General features: G+C 61.7%; 1 protein-coding gene across 8 annotated transcripts in view; it reads right to left on the reverse strand.

Moving 5' to 3' along the window:
- The window catches only part of VAV2 (vav guanine nucleotide exchange factor 2), a 162633-nt gene that overhangs the window by 36537 nt on the left and 99622 nt on the right, over positions 1–26474 (reverse strand). For 4 of the 8 annotated variants that reach the window (XR_006295111.1, XM_043566933.1, XM_043566936.1 and 1 more), the window contains exons 4-8: positions 21713–21781; positions 5524–5626; positions 3735–3749; positions 2606–2704; positions 562–630 (exon numbers count right to left, since the gene is read on the reverse strand). Coding sequence is in view for 7 of the 8 variants with exons in the window: in XM_043566933.1 (XP_043422868.1) it covers positions 562–630; positions 2606–2704; positions 3735–3749; positions 5524–5626; positions 21713–21781 (355 nt within the window). In the remaining variant the exon portion in view is untranslated. The remainder of the gene's footprint in view (positions 1–561; positions 631–2605; positions 2705–3734; positions 3750–5523; positions 5627–21712; positions 21782–26474) is intronic. The other 4 variants (XM_043566937.1, XM_043566935.1, XM_043566932.1 and 1 more) reach the window with 2 other exon arrangements.

Below are 26474 nucleotides of genomic sequence, written 5' to 3' on the forward strand. Positions count from 1 at the left end.
CCTGCCCCCCCCCAGGGCTCCCCATCATCCCCAGTCCAGGCTCCCATTCTGTCCATGGCCATTTGTGCTGGCCACCACCCAAGGCAGGATAGACTCTGAGTAGGGGGCACAGGGAGCTAGAGCCTCCCGAGTCTGGAGTCTGGCTCAGCCTCAACCAGGAGACCAGCACCCACCTCTTGAGGTGATAAGGGGCTGAGGGAGCCAGGCAGGAGCCGCTGCACCAGCTGCTGGCATGCTGCACCCACTGGGCATTCCTGGACAAAACCCACCCACGTGTAGCTTCTGGGGCCTCATGCCAACCCTCCCCACCCTGCCGACAGAGAGGTTTCTGCTGAAACCCTGTCCTCCGGCCTCCGAACACCAAAGTTCCCGGAGGGCAGGGCGGCTACTCCTCTCCTACGCATCTGTCCTAAAAACACCCGTAGTTCCGACCAACCATGCAGCTGGCAGGGACGCAGCTCTCCAGGACCCATGGGGACAGTCGGGCTGGAGCCTGTCTGACATCCGAGCCGGTTGGAGACCTGGGCCTGCACACGGTGAGCCGCAGGCCCGGACCCTTACCTCCAGGTTGATGAAGATGGCCGTCATGTCCGCCGGGCTCAGCACCGGCCTCAGCGGGGCCATGTAGTTCTGGAACAGAGAAGCCCATCACCATCAGCTCGCCTGGAGGGGGCCAGCCCCCTTTGAGGCCAGAGCCACCGACGGGAGGGGCTCAGACAACCTCGCCAAGGTCCAGGGTCCAGGGGACGGGGGTTCCCCATGGGGCGGTTATGCAGGCCTGGCGCAGTGTTGCTGGAAAATGTGTGCATCCTAGGGCGGGTGTGCTCCATTGTGCAGGGTGGTGGCAGGGCGGGAATGTGCAGGGGCGGGCGGGATTGGCCTAAGCACCCACGCCCGCCACACGGGCAAAGCTCCGAGGCGTCCAGCAGATTGGACTTGAACCCTGCTGCAACCCGGGACGGGAGGTGCTACCGCTGTTCGATACATTTCCGGGAACGGAGGCCAGAGAGGTGAGGGCATCACCCGTGGGTACACCTCTGGACAGTGACAGGGCCACACTTCCCACCTGAGCCTAGGTACGGCCCTAAACCTGCCATCAAAAGAGATACTCCCTGACCCGGAAGCCCCGCCGGGGCAGGGAGTGGTTCTCCGGAGTCCTCCGGGCCTGGCCTCCAAGGAGATGCGCACAGGGGAGACCGTCAGGTGGTGCCCCAGAGGCCCTGTGGCGCAGGACCTGCCACCTTTCTCCCCATGGGGTCCTGGCCCCTTGGGCTCCTCCTCGGCCGCCGTGCAGAGCAGGAGAGAACCATCCAAGTGCACAAGCCTCTTCCCTGTGCCGAGGACGGGCTAGCACTCGGTTTTCTCGCGTGGGACGTGGGGTAGCAACAATGACCTCGATGGCTAGGGGAAGATTAAAATGTGACTGTCCCCCCAAGTGCTCAGCACACCGCGTGCCCTGGCCAAGCACACTCCCTGCTTAACCCGCTATGTGCATCACGCCTGGGACCAGCAGCACCTGCCCTCGAAGGCTGGCCACGTCCCAGGGTGGAGACAGACGGCCGCAGCTTAGGACTTGGGCTGTGCGGAGGGACTGCAGAGGTCTGCAGGGCCCCGGAGGGAGCTGGCCTGGGAGCTGGGACTGGCGGGGGGAGTAGACTGCCCGGGGAGGGGCCGATGGAGAGTGGGGGCCAGGGCGTGCAGCAGGGATGTGGCTGGTGTGTTTGCAGCAAGGCCGGTGGCCAGGGGGGTGGGAGGGCGGGCACACAGGCCTGGCTGAGGCTGGAGGCGGGGGCCTGGGGCCAAGGGGCATCGCAGGACTCCCGGCTGGAGGCCCTGCCATCATGGCCGCACTTGCCCTATGCTGCAAGCAAAGAGCCACAGAGGACCCTTAAACAATGTGGGATGTTCACCCAGTAAGCACCAGCAGCTGGTAACAAGGACCTTCAAGCGACAGGGAAATGTCACTGAGCCAGCGTGCACGGGAGGCCAGAGCAGGGCAGGGGGGAAGAAGGAGGCCCATCCGTGGTCTTCTGGGAGCTCAGGGGGCCAGCCGGGGAGAGAGGACTGACCAGCCGTTCAGGGGAGCACAGGGTGTGCCATGGGGGCTCTGCAGGCTCCCACCAGGGGGCCTGACCATGCCCCAGGGGCAGGACACGCACAGCCATCTATGGGGTGGCCTTGCTGTGATCCCAGCTCACAGAGTGGGATCTCACAGAGAATGTCTTGGGTGAGAAGGAATACAGAAAGCACTTAACCTAGCGCTGAGTCTGCATGAAAGAGTACACAGAAGGAGGTTAGCCTAGTGCAATCGGGAACAGAAGCTGTAACGATACCCAGTTTAGGCCAGAAAGAGCAGCAGAGACCAGTTCGGGGTGGTCCAGGGGTGGTCCAGGGCCGAGCGGTGGGAGGTGGGATCAGGGACAAGGGTGACAGCCGACGAGGACACTGGCCTGTGTGGGGAGCAGAGGCCGAGGGGTGCCTGACGGCAAAGCCGAGAGGGCCACGAAGCCTCTGCACCTGTCACTGCTGCCCTGTGTCCCTGCCTGGGGACAGCACCGCCCCAGGGGACCGGCGGTCCCAGGACGGCACCAAGGCCCACACCCACCTTCTCAATGTCCTCCAGGGTCCGGTAGTACTTGGCCTCGGTCTCCTGAATCTCCAGCAGGCAGCAGTTTCTCTTGTCGTCCTCGGACATGCCCATCTTCTAAAGGAAGGACACAAGACGTGAGCCGGGTTCCCGCCGGGCCCACCGCCTGCAGACCGCCGAGGCCTGGCCGCCAAGTGGGAAACGGAGGGGCCGGACAGGAGGCAGAAGGGGGCCCGAGCCCTTCCCCTCCTGTTTGCAGATGGGGAAACTGAGGCACAGGGAAGGGATGGGCATGTGCCTGGGGGCTGGCGACAGCTCGAGGAAGGCACGGGGCCTTGTAGAGTCTGGGCTCCCGCTGCCCTCTGTGAATCCTAGCAGACCAAGCACGCTCCAGCCCCCCAGCATGTACAGCAGGCGTGGCATGGCTTAAAGCACCCACTCTGTGCACAGGGAAAGGCTCTGACCAGCTCCGAGGACCCATGCCCACCAGCTGAGCGACCTGCGAGGGCCTCTGACAAAGATGCCAATGCCCTGCAGGCCTGGGCCTTCCCAGTGTCCCCTGGCCTCCACTCGGGGTCCTGAGGGAACAGCTCATTGCAGGCGTCACTGGGGACACGCTTCGGGGCAGAGCCTGCTCCCCAGCTCCTATGGGGGGGGGGATGTGGCCAGAGGCGGGATTGACCAGGAGACCGTGTGGCCACAGGGGGTAGAGCCCGCAGGTGGGGGAACTGTTCAGAGGCAGCCGTGGGTTTCCAGACACCCCCCTTGCGTTCTTTTAGGCTGAGCGGGCCAGATCTGTCCCTAAGTGAGGCTCTGGGGAAACAGTGCTGGGCCACGTGGCATGCCATTTGGACTCATATCTGCCCTTACGCCATTGTCCTTCATCCAGACGGGGCACATCACCCAGGGGCTTCTTCCCGAGCCCACTGTCCCACCGGCCGGGGTGCTACACTGCTACTCTAGGGGCTTCAGGGGGATATGTTGGGGGCCCACGATCCCCTAAAACTAGGTGCAAAAGTGTAGTGCCTGATAGCATCTCCCTGGGGACAGGGAGGCTTTTCCCAAGAGGTCTGAGACCTTCCCCGAAAGGTGGAGGAAGACGGTGCTGGCAGATCTTACCCCGGGTCCCCCTCCACCTGCCACTTACCTGCATGTATCTGATCTGAACGCATGGAGGAAACAAACCACAGACAGAACCAGTTAGCAGTGCTCATTATCCGGGCCCTGCTCGGGAGGTGGGGGCAAGCCAACGGCCCCAGGGACACATCACAACCGCCCGCCCGCTCCAGCAGGAGCCCGGCCGGGTGGCGAGGGACAGCACGGGGACCCAGCCCGTCGCCAGGGTCTCCCTCACATGTGGGGAGCGACACCTGCCTTCCCTTGGCTTTATCTTCCTTTGGAAAGGTCTCCATCTACCTTCCACTCAGGCTGTCCGGACAGCTCCAGACATGACCGGGGAGGAGATAAAGCCAGCTGTTTTATCTCAGAGGACGGGCAGGAGGCCCGCCCTGCCAGATCGACAGGACAGCTCGAGGGCAGCGGCACGGAGCGCTGTTCGGACACTAAACAGAGTGGGGCAGGTGGGACGCCAGCTTGTCCCCTCACAGCCCCCCGCGGGTCCTGCAGACAGCCAGGGGCCGGCCAAGTGTGCTTCAGGACCAGGGACAGCAGCAGGCTCTGGGGACTGCCCTCTCGGGGTCCTCTCAGGGGCGTCTCCGGCCGAAGGCAGGGGATCCTCCAGACAAGTGCAAGGGCCATTGCCTTCACTGCTCCCGCTTTACCCACAGGACGCTCGACTTCTAAGGGCTTGGGAGTGAGCTGGCCCCAGACCCAGAATGCTGGCTCGGCTTCTAGGCAAGGCAGAGGACGTCCGTCAGCGGGGCCACGGCTTGGCCTTCCAGCCCCGTGACTGACCTCCCGGGAAGGCTCAGGGGCAGAGCCGCCCCACTGCAAGGCTGGGGGGGTGGGAAGGGCAGAATTGGCCCTGGGCAGACCCGGGGTCACAGAGAGAGACCCCTGGTAAAGATGGGGACCCTTCAGACCCTGCAGGGACAGAATGAGAAACCCTTTCTGAAGAGCAGAGTTTGGGGGCTGTGAGGGCCGCAGCCACGCTTCTCTGCCTCTCCTGGCGTGAGGCCGGGGGAGGGCAGGCGCCCCCAGTGTGGGAAAGGCCTCTCTGAAAGGCCTTGGAGGGGAGCCGTCGCCCCCGCTTCGTGCCTCCCCCCTCCCCCCACCAACTGGTCACTCCCACACTGGAGGAAAACGCTGAAATCTGCCTTTTGAGAAATTCCTCCCACTTCTTCAGCGAAAGCATCAAAAAGCCTCCACAGTCGGCAACTGGCACCTCGACCAGCCCCCGGGAGTGCGGGGACGCGGGGGGTTGCGGCTGTCCCCTCCAGGGCCCCCCCACCCCCATCCCAGCCCTGCGGGACCCCCACCCTCCACACAGCAGCTGCTGGCAATAAATCCGCCCTGCAGCACACTGGTGTCCGAGAAAGTGCTCGCCAGCGCCGGTCGGAGATAAATATCCTCCCACATAAAAGAGGCACAGCTGGCTAATTGAGCCAGTGGCGGTCTCCTCGCTCTCCGCACAAAGGCGCAAAATGAGGCGCGCTGTGCACGTCTGAGCATCCAGTCGCTGTGCTCAGACTCCCCAGGCAGGAAGGACTTGGAATCCTGCACACCTCTGGGAGAACTCCACGACAGCGCCTCCGGGCGGGGGTGGGGGGGGTGGGGGGCTCAGTGGCAGTGAGGTCACACCCCGGTCTCCTAGAACGTTCTGGAGGCAGGACTGGGCCCAAGGAAGGGGAGGGACCCCGCGGGGGCCGGGAAGGACTGGGGTGCAGTCTCTGGGGCTCCCGCAGTGCCCCCGCCCGACCCCCGGTAGCTGGGGGCGCTGAGAGAGGGGGCTGGGCTGCGGGCGACGGACGGCTTACCATGGGCTGCTGTACCTCCACCTTGATGATGTCCTCGTAGATGTCGTCGCCCTCATCTTCGCACGGGACACAGTCATAGATGTCTTCCCCCAGGTCATGCTCGCTGCGTGGGAGAGAAGCGGGTCAGGCGGGTGGAAGGCAGGTTCCGGGGACGCGGTGCAGGGGGCCTCCCCGGGGTTTCTCGGAGTTTGAACCAGGCAGCACAGAGAGCATCCCCTTGTGCCGTGCCTGCCGTTCTTCTAGAAGGACCTACCGTGATCACACCCCCACTCCTCCACCCTTTGGTCAGTGCTGGGGACTCGTGCCGGACGCCCGGGGTGAGTCACTGCCTGAAGGGGAATTCTCGCGTGGCTCGTCACCCGGAGTGCCCTGCGCTGGGGCCTCTCCCCGGGTCAGCCCAGGTGTGGGGGTCAAGGAGCAGAGCTCGCACCTACCAGGGGGTGCGGAAGCAGAGCGAGTGGAGACGGACACGGAGTTTGGGGTGCAGCTTCCCAAACGAGTGCCGGGAAGTCACGACTCGCTTTATAATGCGACCGAGCTTCGTTTCAGCGCACGACCATGCTCTGACTCCCCTCTAACAAGCTGTCCTCCCCCACCTCCCAGACTCAGGTCATGGGACACCTCCTCCAGGAGGCCTTCGGGGATTCCCGGCCCCGTCTGTGACCCAGGACCCACCCCCCCCCCCCCCCTCTCATACGAAGTACATCCCTCCCGAGCTCCCGTTATCTTGTAAGTGCCTGAGGGTGAACCGATCTCTTCCCTGGACAAAACCCAACTGCTTAACCCCGTCGGGTCGCCCTTCCTAGTAGGCGGTAGGTGTTCACCGCATCGGCAAACGAGCCGGTCCAACCACGTGCGGTGGGGTCACTCTGTCCCGGGCCCAGAGCTGACCGGCCCTTCCGTCTGCTGCCGTGGGGCCCGTCCTCGCGGCAGGTCGTGTTCACGGGCCAGCTCGCCCTGGAAGCCTTTGCCATCCCTACCTGTGCCCGACACCAGAGACTCAGAGCCTGGGCTCAGAGCGGCACCTGGCAAAGTTGGCTTCCGGAAGGCACAGAGATCCGGTAAAGCACCTCTCCTCCCCCACGGCACCGGGCGGCCAGAATTCAAGGCGACAGAGGCAACGGCGGGGGACAGAGACAGCAGAAATGACACCTGGCGGCTCGCCAGGTCTCAAAGCCGCCTTGTGAATATTAGCTGTCATCGGACAGGCTGGGCGGGCCTGAGTTAGGGAGGCAGCGCCTGTATTCAGGAAAGGCCTCTGCAGCCAAAGACCCGGGTACCTCCCCCTGAGACTGAGCACGACCAGGACCACACGTCTGGGCTTCCCTCTGGGGGGCCCGGGGGGGCCGTGAATCAGCTCCGGACTAGAGGAGGGTCCCGCGAGCAGCCCATACGCCAGGGAAGGAGCGGAAGCTGGCCGGGGACGGGTCACTTGGGGCTAGACCAGCTAACAGACTCGCTAACTACACCAACAGACGCCTGCCCCCTGGTGAGCCCTGCGAGGCCCTTGAAGAACATTTATGCTTTTTAACCTCACAAACCCTGGGAGACAGAGAACACCACGGCCATTTCACAGATGACAGACACACCCTGAGGCCCCACAGCAGGCTGGGAGGGGAGGGTTCACCCAGGCGTAGCCTCCCTGTACCCGCGCCATCCCCCCCCCACCGCCCCGCCCCGCGGACCCCTGTGTGGGTCTGGATGGCTGCCCCGAGGCCTCACGCGGCAGCACGGTGCCCAGACGGTGACAGAGGCCCTGCTTGGAACCAGCAGGGAGCAAAGCCGGGAAGGGTGCTTGCGACTCACGGGTGAGAACCCACCGACTCCGAGGCCCGTTGCCCTGGGTGGGCCCGGGGAAGGGCCCCTCTCAGAGACACAAATCACCTTCCGTGCCTCTCCAGACTCTGTCCCCAAAGGAAACAGCTCGGGCAGCTGTGCCCGCCAGGTTACTGGTGTCCAGGCAAGTGCCTGCCCGGGTTCTCTTTGGCGGGTGCCCACCACCCCAGATGTTTGCCGCACAGCAGAGCGAGGCTGGTGACAAAGCCACTGTCGGGAATTCTGACGGCGTGGAACAGAGCAGAGACAGGGAAGCTCGCAGGCTGCTAAATTAGATAAGTTCAAAGGCAGCTGAGGCCATCCATGCCGTCTGGAGACAGACCTCGGCTCTGCTCTGATGGGCTGGGAGAAGGGGGTGGGGGGACGGTGACAGTTAAATACGCTAAGCGCTGATGCAGTGATAACAAAGACTGAAAACAGGCCTGGAGACGGGCCTCGAGGTCACCTGGTTCAGGGACAGCCAGCTGTCAGCACAGGGGTCCCCCTCCTCGGCCCAAGTTTGAGGGGGACATCCTAATGGACCCCTGGACTCTCTGTGCCACCCGCTCAGAAGGGAAGACCTCGGCGCAGTCCCACCTCAGGTCAGCCACAACCCGAGCTCCAGACGCAATTTCTTCGCTTTCGCCAACGAGCCCAAGGCTCTCTGTGGCAGAGACGAGTGAGCCAGGGTGCATGGCGCCGGGCACCTTGCCAAGACCTTCCGGATCTTCTGGAGGCCACCGTCGCGTTGTGCTGCCTCCCGGCCAGGTGGACCGGTCACCACACTTTCTTTCACCGAGTGACTGGTGACATACCAAGCTCTGGAGTCGGCACTGAGGCGCATTCAGAGAAAAACAAGGGCAGATCTACGGATCTCGGAGCGAAGCAGGCGCCAGCCCCATTACGAGCCCTGAGATGGGCGGTTGGTAGCGTTCTAAGGGGAAAAAGCATGGTGAGGGCTGGGGAAGCTTCCTGCACAAGCTGAACCTGAAGATGCTTTGAGCAGCTGGGTCCCGGAAAACGTGTTTCTCCGCCCCTCTCTCCCCTGGCACCTCCTGCAAGCCTGAGCTCACCCGTCCGCCCAGGCACACCCCACGTCCACAGAGCACTGCCGTGTTTCAGGCATGGCCGCAACGCCCCACAACGGTTTTCCACCGGGTTTTTGCTACGGCTTCCACAGATCAGGACGCACGCTCACCACACCCTGTGACAAATAGATACCACCGTGTAACTCACACCCGTCCCTTTATAGAACGTTCTCACCGGCCCCGAAAAGTTCCTCCTCTTCCTGATCAGTCCCCTCCCCTTTCCCCGTGACCACCCTTCAGACTACTCTTCCCCGAAGACTAGCCTTTCCTGTTCTCGAACTGGACATCCTTGGCATCCTGTGTTAGGATCACTTTTGTGTCTGGCTTCTTTGCCACCGTCGTCACGTCTCTGCGGATTCATCCATGGTGTTGCTCACACAGAGGCTCATTCCTGTTCATTGCTGAGTACCAGCCACTGTATGAACAACCCACAACTTGTCCTCCATCCACCTTTCAATGAACGCTTGGGTTGCCTCCAAATTTTAAAAGAAATTTTTTTTAATGTTTATTTTTGAGAGAGAGAGAGAGAGACAGATAGAGTGCAAGCTAGGGAGGGGCAGAGAGAGAGGGAGACACAGAACCTGAATCAGGCTCCAGGCTCTGAGCTGTCAGCACTGAGCCCGACGCAGGGCTTGAACTCATGAACTGTGAGATCATGACCTGAGCCGAAGTTGGACGCTTCACCGACTGAGCCACCCAGGTGCTCCAAAATCTTTGTTTTCTAAGCTGCAAAGCTTATATTTTCTTCTAAGAGCCACATAATTTCAGTGCTTACGCTTACAGACCTCTGATCCGGCTCAGATTTTCATGTATGGGGTAGAAATGGAGGTCCATTTCTCCTCAGGGATACCCGGGAGTTTTCAGGACAATTTGTTGAAAACTTTCTTCTTCCCGCTGGATTCCTTTGACCAAGACCAACTGACCACATGAGTGTGGGTCTACTTTGGAATTTTATAATCTATCCCATCAACCTTTTCACCTGTGCTTATGGCGATAGCACTCTGGTTTGATTACTTTTTTTTTTTTTTAATTTTTTTTTCAACGTTTATTTATTTTTGGGACAGAGAGAGATAGAGCATGAACGGGGGAGGGGCAGAGAGAGAGGGAGACACAGAATCAGAAACAGGCTCCAGGCTCCGAGCCATCAGCCCAGAGCCCGACGCGGGGCTCGAACTCACAGACCGTGAGATCGTGACCTGGCTGAAGTCGGACGCTTAACCGACTGCGCCACCCAGGCGCCCCTGATTACTTTTTTTTTTATAGAAAGTCTTGAAACCAGGCGGTTTAAGTTCCTAGCTTTGTTCTTTTATGAGCTTGTTTAAGGCTATTCTAAGGTCCTCTGTATTTCTGTATAAACTTTATAATCATCTTGCCGAAAAAAAAATTAAAAACAAACAAAAACAAAAACACACACACAAAAAGCCCCCTGGAAAGACAAGCATCTTAACAACATACTCTTCCGATCCATGAACATGGTATATACACTGCCATTTCTTAGGTTTTGTCAACTTCTTTTCCCACCTCATTCTCTTTCTCTTCTCCTAGGACTCCACTTACACCTCCGTTGGACCCTTCTTTTCTCTGTTACTTCCACCGAACGATCTCCCAGTCGGCGACTCCCTCCCCTGCCGTCTGCCATCTTCTGTTAAAGCGGATCCACGGATCGTTCATTTCAGCGATCATGCTTTTCAGTTTTAACGTTTCCACTTGGCCCTTTTCATAGGGCTGTCTATTTCTCTGCTGAGGCTCCCCATCTGTTCATTCATTTGGCACATATTTTCCTCGAAGTTCCTGACCGTGTTTACAAAATTGCTAATGGTAACATCAGAGTCATCTCAAGGTTGACTTTTTCTTCCTGAATATGACTCTTGTCTGTTTCTTCACAAGTCTGAGGACTTTTTATTGGACATCAGACCTGACCGATGACCCATTACAGAGGTTCCATTGTTCCTACCAATCAATACATGTTCTAGCAGACAGTTAACTGGACTCACGCTTCAAACTCTGTCTTCCCAAGCAGTGAGCAGTGAGCAGCCAGCCCAAATGGCTGCTGAATTCAGCTTCTGGCTGCTGCATTTTTCTTTCTTTCTTTCCTTCTTTTTTACTGGAAACCTCAGGGTCTTTCTTGTGTGATGAGATTTAATGGCCAGCTAAGGCTTTCGGCGGATTATTAGATTTGGCGGCTTGGGGCTCCTTTTCTCCTGGGTCCCTCCCTTCCAGCATTTTCCTCCTAATTTTCTGGCCGCTCTACCAGCGCCCATGTCTTTCCTCTGACACCTTAAGCCGGCATGACTGCAGCTTTCTACTTGGACTGGGAAGCACCCTTGGGCAAAGCCTACAGGCTCCCCGTTCCCTCCCACAGTGTGCACACCTTGAAGAACCTGGGGTTCCTCCAGGGGAGAGTGACGGGACACAGTTACTTCCCTGTATTCAGAAGGGACAAGACGCCACAGACTAGGGCCCTGGGAATACACCCAGGGCGGTTACCCCAACACATGCCCACTACCAGGCTCTCAGCCTGTTTCCTTTGTCAAAATCAATAAAGAGAAGGACCATTCATTCATACGGGGACCCTTTCCCATTCACCTCTTCTGATTCACTCAGGGCCCTGCGGCTGAAAACAGGCCCCTGGAAACCCGAGATGAAGAGCTGCACACTTGTGTCTTAACTTGCGACAGAAAAATCTAAAAAATGCAGACACCGCCCCTTGTCTCTGCTGTGCAAAATGTCTGTTACCCAAAGCTTGCTGAAGACTGGGGAAGTGACTTGTTGGTCACCTGACTATACTGGCCTCAGTTTCCCCTCCTCAAAGGGTCCTCATCCTACGGCCGTAGACCACTCACAACCCCACGCTTTCTACATTTACCTTCCTTTCACTTACGAAAACACTCTCCCAAATGCTGTTTAATGCAGGCCAACGAAGGTCCGTGCATATTATCTGAAACCACAAAATAGTGGCATTGGAATGACACTTCAAGCATGCTCCGTGTTATGGGAGAAGGGAGGGGAATACACGAAACAGCAAAGTAGAGAGAGGGTTTCTTCTTAATACAAAGTTATGAGGGCACCCGGCTGGCTCAGTCGGCAGAGCATGTGGTTCTTGATCTCGGGGTCACGAGTTCGAGCCCCATGTTGGGTACAGAAATTACTTAAATAAACCTTAAACAATTACGAAAGTAAAATCAAACATTCGTTTAACTCGGCAACTAAGAGAAAACACCTATCAGATTCGATTGGTTAAATCAATACCTATCCTAAGACCGATTCTGTGCCAGCAACTTGACGAAGGCATCGACTCTACGCCGTGGATCTCACGGTCCAGGTGGGGAGACTGACAGGGCAGCAGTCATGTCTGAGATACTGATGCTTCTAGAATCATCAGTAGGGGTGACAAGCTCTGCATCCCAACAGTTCAGTTCCTCTGGCCAACACTGGCACGGGCATCCCACCATCACCTTGGTTTTTAGCAAAGGCATCGTCTCCAAGAGTGAGTTTCCTGAACAGGGTAGGGGCCAGATCACGAGTCTCGATTCGTTTATGTCATGACCAGCTGGGCCCAGTGCACCTGACGGCCGTGGCTGTCGGAGGGGAGGAAAAGGAAACGACAGATGGGGGGTTGGGGAATGGGCGGCAGAAGGTCCCCCTATTGTCGGAGTGTCCGGCACGTAGAGCCGCCCGTGGGAGGACCCTGGCCTCTGTTCTCTGGTGACACCGCTCCCTGAGTGTCTGGCTATGACCCAGGGCCTGCACACGGTCCCACGGGGGAGGGGGCCTCCCACCTGGGCCCGGAGCACTTGACCCAGCCCCAGCCCAACTGCCCCCAGTCCTGCAAAAGCCGGAAACGCCTTGTGCATCAGTAGAGGGCCATTCCACCGAGCTCCGATGGGCTTTCGTTCCGACTGTACCTTAATTCTCTGCGCATCAGCCCCTCAGGCCAACAGAGACGTACCTTGTGGAGGTTGTAAGTTACCAGAGGCTACACTTCATGGAAGAACTCAGTGTCCCTGTCACGCCGGACTGTGTGGCTAACAGCACTCGATCAGCACTGGACAAGAGCCGACAGGTCCCCGCCTCCTCAGGCCAGACAGGTGCACACCAGGTCTCCCTACTCAAGTTGGGAACTTGACTCTCACTAGTCCCCCCTCCACGCACCCCCTCCCCGACCCCGAGGTGAAGCAGTCAGGCGAGTCCCAGCTGGATGCTCAGCCCTGCCTGGCTCTGTCACTCTGGCAGGAGAGCCTAAGCCTCAGTTTCCCCATCCGTGAAGTAGGAATAACCCCAACCCCTCGTTGGAAGGATCAACCACGATGCAAATGGCTAGCTGAGGCCTAGCATCCAGCCGGTGCTCGGTAAGCGGTGGCTGCGGCCTGCCTGCCTCTGCAGGGGGTGGGAGGGGAGGTTGGATGGGCCCATATTCCGCACAGGGGCCCGCACTCAATGAACAGACGCCATTGGCATTAAATACGCCCAGGTTTTGAAACACAGAGGCGGGGGGTCCAGACCCCAGGCATCAGGGCTGGCCTGGGCCTCACGGGTTTCAGAGATGGCCCTTCTCTGTCCCTGCACCTACGAGCGAGCCCAAGGACGGTGTGAACGGGGCTGGTGGGGGGGGAGATCCTGGACCAAGTCGGAAAGGGCAGGTGAGCCTCGGAGCCCCACGCCCCAGAGAGACCTGCCCGGTTCCCCTCGGCCTCCCCGGCCCCCACCCCGCCGGGGCCAGTGACCCGCACCCCCCGCCCCCTCCCTGTCTCCCCTCTCCCCTCCCCCCATCTTTTTGCTCTGCAGTTTTCCAGCAGGCAGCTGCTCTGACAGATGCTAAATCCCGGCAATTATTTTCATCCTCACAATGGCCCGCGGCCCCTCCCGCCTCAGACCCCGGGGTCTGGCCCCCAAAGCCCGGCCCGCCCGCCCCGATTTTGTTACAGAAAGTCAGCTGCTCCGAGAGGCCCCCGCCGCCCCCGCCGCCTGAGGAAAATCAAAGAACGGCGAACAAACTCTCCGCCGTCCGCCCCGGGCGAGCCCGCGTGTTTACGCGGACATAAAACACTGTTGACAGGCGCGGAGGTGCGCCAGCCCCGGGCGGTCTGATGCTGGGAAGCAGGGATCCCGAGCCACCCTTAACTTGTTACTTGGAAATCGAATCGGACACTTCCTGACCCCGGTTTGCGCCGGGCAGCAGAGAGAGGGGGCCTCCGAGCTGTGGGCTGCACGGCTGCTTGTAGGGACAGACAGACAGACAGACAGACAAGGGACCAGATGCTGCTCCCACGCCAGGAAGGCCGGCCTACACGCCTTCGGCAGACCCTCACCCCGACCTGCGTGGGAGACGCTGCCGTTCCCACAGGTGGGGAAGCCAGGGCCCAGAGAGGGCAAGACAGTCCCCCAAGGTTGCCAAGCCACGTAGGAGCACATCAAGACGAGCCCACGGCTCCCAGGCTCCCAGGGGAAGCCCAGTTCACCAGCACCGTGCTCTCTACCGAAGCTCTCTCTTTTCCAGGGATGCAAAAGCATCCTCACCCCCTGAGCTGGGTCATAAGGGGAAGCCAGAGGAAGGTCCTGGGCCACAGCAGCCGATGGCTCAGGGTTTCAGTCCCCACTTTGCTCATGTCAAGTGTGCTGTGTGACCACAGCCAACTCACCTACCCTCTCTGAGCCTTCATCTCTTCAACTGCAGAATGGGGGCAGGACCACCCACTTTGCAGTGTTGTGAAAGACCAGGGCCTAGCACTCGGGGACTGTGCTCCGGTCCCCAGAGCGGAAAGAGCAAAGGCTCGGGACCCCTCCCCCCCCCCCCCCCCGCCACTACCACCCGGCACGTTCTCTGTGCCAGCGTGCAGGGCTCAGGTCAAGCTGCCCGCCCTTGAAGGGGAGCTCGCTTCCAGGGGTGGGGGACAAACACGGGGAGGCCACGACAACACAGTGACAAAGAAATCCTGGTGTGGCTTTTAATCTTCTAGGGAAGAAGGACTTCATTCAGCCGAGTAAAGTCAGGGTGGCTTCTCGGAGGAGGTGACCTCTAGGCTGGGTTTTGTGGGATGCAGTTTTGTAATCGGGGACAGCAGGTACCTCCACACGACAGGACTTTTCATGATGCGATCCAGGATGTTAGGCCTATTCGTTGTGTCAGGCATGATTGAACACAAGAGACATAATGTCAAAGAGACCTAGTCTTTAATACTCACGGCGTCCCAGAAGACACTACCAAGAAAGTGATTGAGAAAGGCCCTTGTTAGAAGGGGAACCTCTCCTTCCGGCCCAGCCCAGCTGGTCCCTGCTTCCTTCTGGGACCAAGCTGAATATTCACATCTCGAAAGCTTTCCTTCTGCACTGGCCTCCCCACCTGCAGAGACTGTTAAATCAGGCCACGGAAGCGCTGTGACCACCTTGGTCCTGAAAAGACCGGGCCTAATGAGGTATTAAAAGCAGAAATTCACAGAAGCCTGTGTTCTAGCCGCTGGCCTGCATACACGAATCTCTAGCAGGGCAGGGTGGCAATGGGGCAGCTGGGCGGCACTCACTGATAAGGGCCCCCCGGCCCGCTTCAGCACAGAGCATGAGCACACTTCTTTCCCGCAGTGCTGGGGTCGGGGAGCAGGGCTGCGAGGCCACCGAAGGCCCAGGCCAGCCAGGGCAGCTCAGGCCGTGCACGGAGAGACCGAGGTGTTCCGGGGGCAGAGCACGAAACCTCAGAGCTGCGGGGAGCACGGCGCTGGGCGGCCAGTCTCACCAGCTGCGGCCAGTCGTCTCTGTCACCAGAATGCCAGGAAGGTACTGGAGCCTGTTTACCGGGCAGGGCTCAGACGGACTGCCCTCTGCCCAGCTCTGGAAGGGCCCGGGCGGGGGGGGGGGTGGGGGTGGGCATCAGGCGGCTTGTCCAGACCACAGGGGCAGGAGAGAGAAACCAGGGCCCCAGTGCTGCCTGCCCCACCACCGGGCCACACATTCAGACAGGGTGACTTTGGGGACAGGACTGCCAGCCCTCAATTCCTAAGTGACAGACGGACACAGCTGAGACCCAGATGCTCCCAGGACCCTGGCCCAACATGAGGCGGTAACCAGCCCGGTGGGGGTGGGGGAAGGTTTCCTAAATCACACGCCAGCAAACCCTATGCTCCCTCCCTCAAGGTGTACTTCCAGCAACACCTCCTCCAAGAAGCCCTCCCATGCCCTGGGCCCCGTGGACGGAACCTGGATAGCTCGGCAGGAGTCACAAGAGCAGGTCCAAGGCGGGCTCTGTCAGACAGCCCTGGGGCAGGGAGGGCGGTGAGGCCCGTGGCCCTCGGGGTCGGACCTGGTTCAAGCTCTGCTCTTTAGTCGCTGCATTCGGGCACCTTTGCCTCTTCTCTGCGTCCAGAGGGAAGGCTCCAGGACCCACGTGCGGGGCTCTGCGTGGGAACAGACCCGGCGTGTACCCCAGGGATGATGGCTTCGCACCCTCCACTTGGCCAGGCCTCACGGAGCTCACAGGAGCACGGGGAGACCGTCCGCAGGGTCTGAGGCGCCATGTGCTGCCCAGGAGACCCCGGCTGGGGCCGCACATGCCCGGCACACAGTTGTGCAAAGGAAGCCCGAACGGCCAGGTGAGAGGAGGCTCGGCCAGCACGGAAGGTGGCCTTGTCGAAAGAGGGCTGTGCCCGGCTGTCACCGCCTCCCCAGCCCAGAGCCAGGGCACTGAGTTCTGGAAGGTGCCCTGGGGCAGTGAGACACCAGCACAGACCCTCCCGCCCGCCCCCGCCCCCTCCAGCCAGGCTCCTGTTGTGAGCCTGAGGACGGCGGCCTCCCAGGATGACCCAGGAGGGCGTCCACCCACACGTCCACCCTGGGGGGGCTCTGCCTCGACCTCCTCCAGACTGTGGGGCTGTTCTTCTGGGTCCTCCACAGGGGACAGGGGCTGCCCCACAGGGCTGGGGGCTGCTATTTGTTTTTAATGGGACTGCTCCTACATAGTCTGTTTCCAAGCTTGTCCCCTCTGGAAAAGCCATCCTCTGGGGTGAACGGCAGACGTCCCCAAGCCTGCGCCCCCACCCCCGACACAAGGTGGGCGTCCCCCCCCGTGCAGGTCTGTCCACGAGACACGGAACGTTCACGCAGGTGGCTTGAACGTCCGTGAACTGGGGACAGGTTTCGAATAAGCTTTCTTTGTGGCTGGGAGAGGTGGACGGGCGAGGACGGAGGGTGGGGATGCGCTGTCACTCGGGTGAAGGTCACTGTCGGGCACAGCGACTGTTCTCATCCCCTGCCCACAAGGGGCACCTGAGGGTGGGGCAGGAGAAGCACAGCGTCTGCCCCCCACCCCTGTGCGCCCCACCTTCCTCCCGAGGACGCTGCAAGAACACATCCTCGTGTCAGTGTCATTGAAGGAGCATCAACTTGGGACACGCCTACATTTTACGCATCTTAAAAAATTACCCCAGGGGCACCGGGGGGGGGGGGGGGGGGCTCAGGCGGTTGAGTGTCCGACTGTTCATTTCGGCTCAGGTCATGATCTCGCGGTCCATGACTTCGAGCCCCATGTCGGGCTCTGTGCTGACGGCTCAGAGCCCGGAACCTGCTTCGGATTCTGTGTCTCCCTCTCTCTCTCTGCCTCTCCCCTGCTTGTACTCTGTCTCTCTCTCAAAAATAAATAAGTTAACATAAAAAAAAAATTATGCCAATGATGCCAACATGACACGTTGAAAGCCGCAAAGTGATTTTAGGCTTCGGTAAAGCACGCAGCTATACATTTTCGGGTAAATTCTGCCCCTACGCCACAGTTACATTTGTTTGTGCCTGAAAGTCACCACCACCCCCCCCAGGGAAGCGACGAGGGGCTGAGCACGGGGTGGGGGGCTCCTTCGGGCTCCAACGGACCCGCACACCAGCCGGCTGCTTTCATCTCCGAGGTGGGGAAACTGAGGCCCTGAGAAGGATTTAACGTGTCCCAAGTAAGATGGAACGGCACCTTCGCTGCTCCTCTTGGGCTGGAACAAGCAGGGGCTCGCCAACACGGCGGGAGTCAACGGCACCAAGTCACGGGGGCAACAGAGGCCCCTGGAAAGGACAGGGAAAGTCACCGAGCAAAGCCAGAGCCCGGTCCCGAGTCCCAGGGGACAGCAGAGAAGGAGCCCAAGGCCCCGCGCCGGTGATCTCTCCGAGCTCCTGTCCCAGGGGTTCAGGAGGCGGCCGGCACGGGTGGGAGGACAGCCCTTCCAGTGGGAGCCCGCACATGTCAGGGCACCTCGGCCTCACCCTCCCGCACATCTCCCGGGTGGCTGGCCCACCATCTGTCACCGTGGGGCTTGACACGCCGTCCCGGCCGCTGAGCAGAGCCGGGGTGTCCTGTGGCTGTGACCCAGCCACCCCCCCCCGCCCCCCGCCTCCTTTGGGCCAAGAAAACCCTCCACACGCTCCTAGTCCCAAAGCGCAGGGAACGTGTACTTCCAAATCCCAAAGGTGCCGTGTCCGAATGTGGGGCGGGGGACCCCGAGAGCACAGCCCCCAGCCCCGCGGTCAGTAATGGCGCCCCGGGAGCTGGAAACAGGCCATTTGAGTGGCCGCGTTTTGTGTTAATTTTTGCAACCAGCTGCTCTATCACGTGATTATACATTATTCAGGGATCTCGAAAGTGAGCTTGGAACGCTCGAGAGCACGACGACCGTCCATCCAGACGTGGGGAGGGCTCCGCACCGGCTCCTGGAACCACGTGCCGGATCCGAGACCCGTGCTGAGCTCCCAAGGGCCACCGGCCACACGTGGCTGCGAGCTCACAGACGTGGCCCGGTAAACTGAGCTGTGCCATCAGCGTCTAACACACGCCAGCCTGGACTTTGTGCGGCACGAGAGAAGGCAAGCTGCCCGACGGTCAGTCTCGCTGACCACACGCTTCGGGCCCGTGGGGCTAAAGACACGTTCCTAGAATTAATGCTGCCTTTTTCTGTTTTGATGTGGCTACTGGAAAATCTGTAGTCGTGCGTGTGGCTGTGTCCTCATTCTCCGGGACAGCACTGCCACAGCCATTTGGAAACTGGGGGGGAAAAAAGCCACAATCTTGGTGAAACGGGCAGACGGGGGGTGGGGGTGCTCGCGGTGTGCCCCCGGGGCGCGGCGCCACCCGCAACATCACTGACGGTCTTCCCGAAGCAGGTCCTGACACCGCGTGGTACACAGAGGGAAACCGAGGCACAGAGGCGGGTAACTTGGAAAGACCACGCAAGTAGGTGCCGGAGCCGAGGCTCCCAGGCCCGTCGGACGGACAGATTCTCCCACACAGTTGATGCACCTGTTCCAGGGGGCCCAGAAGGGGGCTCTCGCTGCGGAGCCTGGGCTGACGCTGCAAGGCTCTCAGGAACCTCCTGGGGACACCGGGGACAGTGAAGGTTCTGGACGCCCCCAGTGAGTATTCCCAAAGGCCGCACACGGGAGGCCCCCCTCTCTCCTCCAGCGATGCCAGGGGCAGGTTCGCCCCTCTCGCCACCCTCACCACGCGGACCCCAAAACGGCCCATTAGCTCGTAAGTGACGCCACCCTCTGCCGAACCCGGGGTCCCGGAGGCAGGAGCTGGGTCTCCCTCCCCTTTGTCCTTCCAGCTCCTGGCCCCGAGCTGACACACAGGGAGCGCTTGTGTTCAGCGGACCACTGGACACGTACGTGGCTGACCGACGGAATGAAAGCCGTGCCCGGGGCCACGCACACATGTCGGCCCCTCACCCGCGCCCCGAGAACCACGCCGGGCTCTATGACAACCTCGAACAGCGGCCAAGCGTCTGCGGTCGGGCGGCTGGGAGGCCCTTCGGCAGCACAAGGAGATCATCACTTCGGACACCTGGCCCGGAGCCCAAGGCAAGGAATTAGCCGGCTCCACTCCAAATGTCACCACCTGCTCCCCGCCACTGTCAGGACGGAGCCGAGCCACTGCCCCGGCTCCAGCCCGGAGGACGCGTGGCCACCTCCCGTCCCCAGCAGGGCCAGGTAGGAAACGGCGGGTCGGCTTGGGTCTTGCCAACTGCCATAACGGATCAACATCAATCCCGAGCCCGCAGAGACGAGATGCGAGGAAAACGTGCTTCTCGGTGAGAGGAGCAAGAAAAATTTATTCAGCTAGAAGCTGGGACCAAACCGCAAGTTCAAGACGCAGGGTCCACCCGTCCCCGTGATCTACGACTTTCGTTGGCGTTCACGAGGAGCTCAGTGGACGGAGGAGGTCCGCTCTTAATGTCACAGAGCCACCCTGCTGAACTGCGCGAGGCCAGGCGTCCCCCGCACCGGCTTCTCCGTGTGAGAGGGATCGCACCCCGTGTTTGGTTCTGGAGGTCGGGGGGCAGCGGGGCGGGGAAGGGCGGCCGCGGGCGCCCCAGGGCCACCGCCGGACTCCGCGCACGGGAACCCTCGATACTGAACGTGCACCGCCAGCCATCAGAGATAGGCAGGAATCCTTGTCTGTGACATGGGGAGCCCACAGAGCGGACCTCACAGAGACTTCCTAAGGAGGGGAAGCCCCAGCAGTGCCTGGCCCCGCAAAGGGGCACCCCCCCCCCCGCCAGAACTGTCGTTACCGCTCGGGACTTGCCGTCACACCGCGTGCAGGAGGCGTGTGCAGCTGCGGGCGGGAGGAGGGGGGCATGGAAGAGACACAGAGTCTGACCGCAGAAGCTTCCAGTCTACGGAAGACAGACACTTCGCCGTCCAACCGTGATGCGCCCCACGGACGGCCCAACGGCAAACAGGGCTGTGGGTGCCCTGTGGGGTCGGGGAGTGGGTACGAGAGGCTTCCCCAAGTGGGGGACACTTCGGCCCAGATGCGGCAGACGAGAAGGACCTCCCAGGCAGGAAAAGCCAGGAAGGGAGGGCGAGGCGCAGTTGTAGCCCTGAGTCGAGCAGCAAGGGGGCCTGCCATCAGCAGGTGGGAGACGGGGGATGGGCTGGGCCCTCACCCCCAGGGGGCCCTCCCTCCAGCCGTGCCTCTCTGAGGCTCGGTTTCCCCATCCTTTACAGGGTCGGGGGAGCAGCCTCTCACTCAAGCCGGCACCCCAAGAAGCCAAGTCCCTCTGCGATTCCTGAGACCGGTCAGGGTGACCAGTGGCATTCGGGGCGGGGGGGGAGGGGGGGGTGGTCCAGGACCTGGATGTGACTCGAGTGGGCCCTGACCTCCGCTTGCCTCTTTCAGGGCACTCTCCAGACTCTAACCCGAATGGGGCCAACCAGGCGCCCCCAGGAGCCCCACACTTCACTGCGGGGTCCCCCCAGGGCCCCGGGGGCCAGCCCAGCTTCAGGAAGGTGGGCTGGGGGGGGAACGCTGCTCCCACAGGCCGGCGAGGTGTTTCCTTCTCAGACTCCCATGAGGCTGGGCCACCAGCATGGTGCTGACACGCTGGTTTTTGGGTGACTCAGATCGCTTACATCCGTGGGAATCCTGCAAAAACATGGGCCACGCCCCTCATCCTAGAGGCAGCCCCACACGCGAGGGAGGGCGGCAAACAGCGCCCCCACGCGGCAGGCACACGACAGACCCCGGCTCTTGTGCTCCCTGGATTTCGGGTTCAGTCTGTTGTAAGAGGAAGGGAGAGAGATGGGGAGTCCCCCGGACAAGGCGATGTCTGCTACCGAAGGGGAAAGAGGGGCGCAGTCAGCCGGCAGGAGCTGGGAAGGGCAGGGGGCCGGCCGGGGCAGAAGCCACCAGCCGCCACCCCAGGGCCTGGGCGGGCCCATCGCTTGCCGGGCCTCCTCGCCCGCGGTCGGGGCACCCCAGCTCCCCCACCCCACGGCCCCTCCTCGGGGAAGCCGCCCGCCCCCTTCTCTGAGCAGCGGCCGCGTGACCCTCGGCCACAGCGGGCCCTGCAGGGCCGGACCACCTCCTCACGAAGAGCCACCGCCCTGGGGCTCCTAGCTGGTCCCTGGGGGCCCCGGGACAGGGGGGCCGGGCCGGAAGCAGACACAGGGCAATGCAAGGGCAGGGCCGCGGAGCAGGGGGTGGACGCCCCCTGTGGCTTCAGGTGACCTGGTCTCAGCCCCTCGCCCACCCCCGTCGGGCCACGAGACAGCCCTGAGCCCACAAACCGCCTCTGCTTGTAGCCTGTGCTCCAGAGGCCCCTGCTTCTGGAAACACCAGCTCTCCCCACGGCCAGCGGGAGCCGGGAGGCCTCCAGAACCCGGAGGGGGGCATGAAGTGAAGACGTGCTCATCCGTCTGAGCTCTCACGGAGGCCCGAGTTCTCGCTCTGGCCTGGGGGAGCCCGAGCAGAGAGGCCCCGGGCAGGGCAGCCGGGCGAGACTTCCCTGGCCCCGACCCACCCCTCCCTGCCGGTTCCTTACTCCGCCAGCTCCTCCAGGCTGCGATAGACGTCATCGTCGTTTTCCGCGGTCTCCTCCGAGGGGAAGGGCCTGTGGAGAGACGAGAGAGGGGTGAGCAGGTCTGTACGGCCCGCCGGGCTTCTGTCTGCCCTCGCGGAAGAAGCAGGGTCCGCACGACGGTGGCACGTGCATCGGGACCAGCCAGGTGGAGGCGTCAGGGGTGAGCACGGCCGTGCCCAGCTTGGCCCTGAGACACTGGTGGTCGGTCACTGTCCATGGGCCCCCGCGGCCCTGTTGGCGAATGAGGGAACGGCGTCAGGGACGGCAGGGAGCCTTCACCGGTGTGACAGCGCTGGGGCTCTCCGGGCGCCCTCGTGGTTAGCACCGGCCGGAAGGACTGTCAGCGTCATCCTCCCGGAGGACAGGACGAAGGACGGGATCCTGGTGGGGACGGGAGAGCTTCTGGAACAGGGGCAGGGACAGGGGCGAGGACCAGCGTGCCGTGTGGGAGGCTGCCCATCACGCTGGGCACGCGCCATGGCCTGTAAGAAGGCTGGTGCCCGCCCGCGCCCCGGGGCCTGGCTCGGGGTCACAGCGTGTCCTCCTGTCCCCACTGCCTTCCCAAAGGCCCCGCCTCCCTTCTGGAAAGGGAGCCACGAGGGGAGGAGCCCCAAGAGGAGCACAGCAGTCTCTTTAATGTCTTCTCGATGGCCACACCGATGCTCCGTCCCTCCTGGGTCACCCCCTGGGTACGCAGCCCCTTGGTGCCACACCCCGGACCCCCAGCACCTGCCACGTTCCCCTCCCTCGGCCTTGTGCCTCAGGAACAGTCCATCTGTCTCTACCGACAGCTCCCCCCCATCACCTCCTCTCTGTCCCTTCAACTTGCATCCACTCCCCCAACGAAACTCCTCCAGACAAGGGTGAGAGAGACCTTGACACTGTCGAATCCGAAGGCTGATTTTGGAGGTGGTGAACCCCTGATTTTTGGAGGGCGTGGGGCAGAGTTCCTGGCAGGGGGCCCCCCGGGGGGTTGTGCTTCTCTGCTGTGGGTCTTGTCAAGGCCTCTCACATCTGTCCAGCAGACAGAGTGGGCCGTGAGTCCCAAGCTTATCTGGACTTGAGGCCCTTTATTTTCTCATAGATCCATACTGGGGGGGGACCCCCAGGGTCCCTACCAACTGTCTTCCCAAACTGCATCCAGGAGAGAAGGGGGGGCGGTCAGCGGGGGCAGGGCCGGCTGTGGTCCTCAGCACCCAGGTGTCCACCTGGGCAGAACAGAATCTGCTTCTTTTATTCTAACGTCCCCGTCCCGGGCCACAAACCCCCTCAAGAACGGGGCTGCAGAAGTTCATTTCATTTCTGCCACAGCCAGAGACCGGCGACGGCCAGGGTGGGCCAGAGCAGGAGAGGGAGGGGCGGCCACCTGGCTGCGGGGGGCTGGCCCTGAGACAGGAGTACCCAGGGTGGGGGCGGCCTTACCCCCGTCCGCCCAGCCCCCAGCCCTCGTGTGCGTCCTCTGCCCTCCGTCCCCTGCCCCAGCCCATCCCCCCCAAGCCATGCTCCCTTCAAGGTTCAACTCAAGCCCCACCTCAGGTGGGAAGATCTGACCACGCTCTCAGCCTGGGTGCACGTCCGCCCAGCACAGAGCCTGGCACTAGAAAGGCATGGACAGACGGACGGGCAGACGGGCGAATGGGTGGACGACGGACAGATGTCACGTGGTCTCGAGCTGCTCTTTGCCCCGGGAAACAACAACAAAGGGCAGCGGTGAATTAGATGCGGGAAAGCCCTGTCGGGAGCTTATAAGAAACCACGCACAGGTGTTTAAGTCACCCACGAGTCGTGACCCCGCAGCACTGACCCTGGTTTAACACTGGGGACGCCCATTTACACAGAGAGCACCTGAGCTGCTTCTGGGGCTACGTCCCAGCTGTGCCTTAAAGGTCGGGTGGGGCTGGAGCAGGGGCGACTGGGTGGGCACTCTGGCCCCAGTGCTCTGTCCCTTCTGTCTCAGGCACCAGCTGACGACCCAGATCCCCCGGGCCGCATCTGCCCCCCCATCCCCCTCCCAGCTCAACGAGACATCCAGACGTTAACAGTAGAGCCCGTGTGCGCTTTAAGAGGAGGAAATGAGACAGAAGCGCAGAAATGATGGCGAGCCCCCCCCCCCCCCCCCCCCCCAGCCTATCGGGGCAGGCTGGGATCCTCTCTTCCCATCGGGCCCTTCCTGAGACCACACTTCCTGGTGCCCAGCTTCTGGGAAGCCAAGTTTCCCACCCGGACCACCAAGGGGATGGAGGGGATGGCTGGGCCAGAAGCGTCAGGCAATGTCTCCTCCACCCCACCAGGCTTCCCCACCCAGCACACCCCCCTCCCGGGGACAGGCAGTGACAGGTGCACACGGCTGCTTCCGGAGGAACCCCCCTCAGATGACACCTCCCCCCGCCCCAAGTGCAATGTCCGCATCCAGCATGACCACATCTCGCCCAGGACAATCACAGCCCCAGTGCTGGGGGCACAAGGGGTCACCAGCTAGAGGAAGGGGACACTGAAAACAGGGCACCCTAAGGGGGCCTGAACCGAAACCCCTGAACAAAGAACGGACGAGGGCCCGACTCCTGTTCCTAAATCCTCCTGCTTCGTTCTCCTTCATTCATTCACTGGTGCTTCCTGGGCACCTGCTCTGGGCTCCAGGGAGAAGGTGCAGCTTGAATCTAGCTCTGAAATCAAGACATCAGGCTCTGGTCTTCGTCCTCAGGACTTCTCCAAGAATCTGCTAAAAAACTATGGCCTCTAAGGGCGTGACATGTGCCCCCCATGTGCCTACAGGTCCATGGGGAGAGGATGCGTGGTCCGAAGGGGGGCAGACTACGCCCTGGGGATCCTGGAGCTGAACGTGGTGGGCTCAGGTCCGTGCCGGCTGGGACTCCAGGAGCTCAGGCAGATGGCTCAGGTTTGCTTTCTGGGAAGGACCTGAGCAGTGGGCAGCCAGATTTGCTTTATAAGACAAAGCCCAAACCAGCCAAAGAGAGGACCTGCAGACACAACACCCTCCTTGAGAAGCAGGTTCCGGGTCTCTGACACAGGAGGACCAGTTAGCTTCACATCCTCCTGTGCTGTGGTGAGGGCCGTGGGACCTGGGCGGTGGGACCTGCGCTGTGGGACCTGCGCTGTGGGACCTGGGTCGTGAGACCTGGGCCGTGGGACCGGGGCGGTGGGACCTGGGATGTGGGACCTGGGCCGTGAGACCTGGGCCGTGGGACCTGGGCGGTGGGACCTGGGATGTGGGACCTGGGCCGTGGGACTGGGCCGTGAGACCTGGGCTGTGGGACCTGGGTGGTGGGACCTGGGCTGTGGGACCTAGGCAGTGGGGCTCCAAGAGAAATGAGCCTCCTGTCCGAGTTGCCTGAGTACTTGTCCAGGCAGCAGCCAACGGGAGGGAACGCGGGACTGTGCCCAGGGCCAGTGTGCCTCCTGCTGCCTGACTTCTCCGTGTGTGTGGCATGTGCCTGTGGCCTGTCTGGTGGCTGGTGCCAGGTGGTGCCTCCTCCACATTATTACCTCTACTCCACACTCCACTGTGCAGGGCCACACGGGGGCTCCTGGGCCTGCTTCCCGGGGTGGGGGGTGGGGGGGAGGGTCCTTCGCCCCACACCAGGAAGCCCGGGAACGTGGCAGGTGCACCTCTCCTCACCGAGCTGTGTGTGCAGGTGGCCCAGCCCAGGGCCCGGATGCGCCGTCCCCCAGCTCTATCCCCAACACCCCGGAAGCCAAAACAGAAAGCCAGGTCTATCACCTTCGTTTTAGAGGAAGCCTTGAGGGCAGAGCTAAGAACGGAGATCCGGGTTCAAATCCTGACTCTGCTGCAGGCTCACTTACGTGGCCCTGAGCAGGGCACCCTCTTCTCTGCCTCAGTTTCCCTAATTGTAGAACAGGAGTAGCAGTCACTGAAACAAGTTGACACCGTGAGCCTCTAAGGTCAGGCCCTTCTGCCCAGCGAGTGTCTGGAGAGTACCTGACAGGACGGGTCACCCTCCCTCCCCTCTGGGTGGCCCACCCCAAGAGCCCACCTGCCCAGTCCAGGGCTCGGACACAGACAGTCCGGTCCCCAAGGCTCCCGCGGCCTCCTGCCCAACAGCTCCCGGTGCTGACTCCCGGAGCCAGCCCCAGCGGGCAGCCCCCGGCCCAAGGTCAGCACCGTCACTGGGCCCTGCTCCCCACCCCCAGAGCTCTTCTCCCCCGCCCCCTGCCCCCCACCCCGTGCCTCAGACGAAGGATATCGTCTGGACAGAAAAGTTGGCACTCAGGAAGGTAAGAACGTTCCGGGTCAGCGTTTGGCTCCGACGTGGGTCACTCAGCACTGCTCAGAGAACGTAGGACACGGCGTTCATTTCCCCACGTTCTGCGGGCGTTCAGATGAAAGGGACCCAGGGCCTGAGACACAGCCGAACTTCATCTTTCACTTGGCGCCTTCCAGAAGAAAGCACAATTCTGACTCCCTGCAAGTGACCTCCAAGGGCCGGGTTTACTGGCAGGGTCGCGGATGGCTCAGTCCTCCTTGGCCGGCCCGCTGCGCCCCAGAGAAGGGTGGGGGCCAGAGCCCTGAGTCCACACCCCGGAGGGGTAGACCGGCGGACGGGGCCCCAGAGGCCCAGGGGCACCCAGCACCCAGCACCCAGCACTGCCCTGCAGCGGGAGACCACCATCCGGTTTGCCCGGAACCAGGGAATTTCAGTGCTGGCCTCCTAGTCCCGCACAGGGGAGACAACGGTGCTTCCAT

This window comes from Prionailurus bengalensis, chromosome D4 (assembly GCF_016509475.1).
Source record: "Prionailurus bengalensis isolate Pbe53 chromosome D4, Fcat_Pben_1.1_paternal_pri, whole genome shotgun sequence".
Taxonomy (NCBI): domain Eukaryota; kingdom Metazoa; phylum Chordata; class Mammalia; order Carnivora; family Felidae; genus Prionailurus; species Prionailurus bengalensis.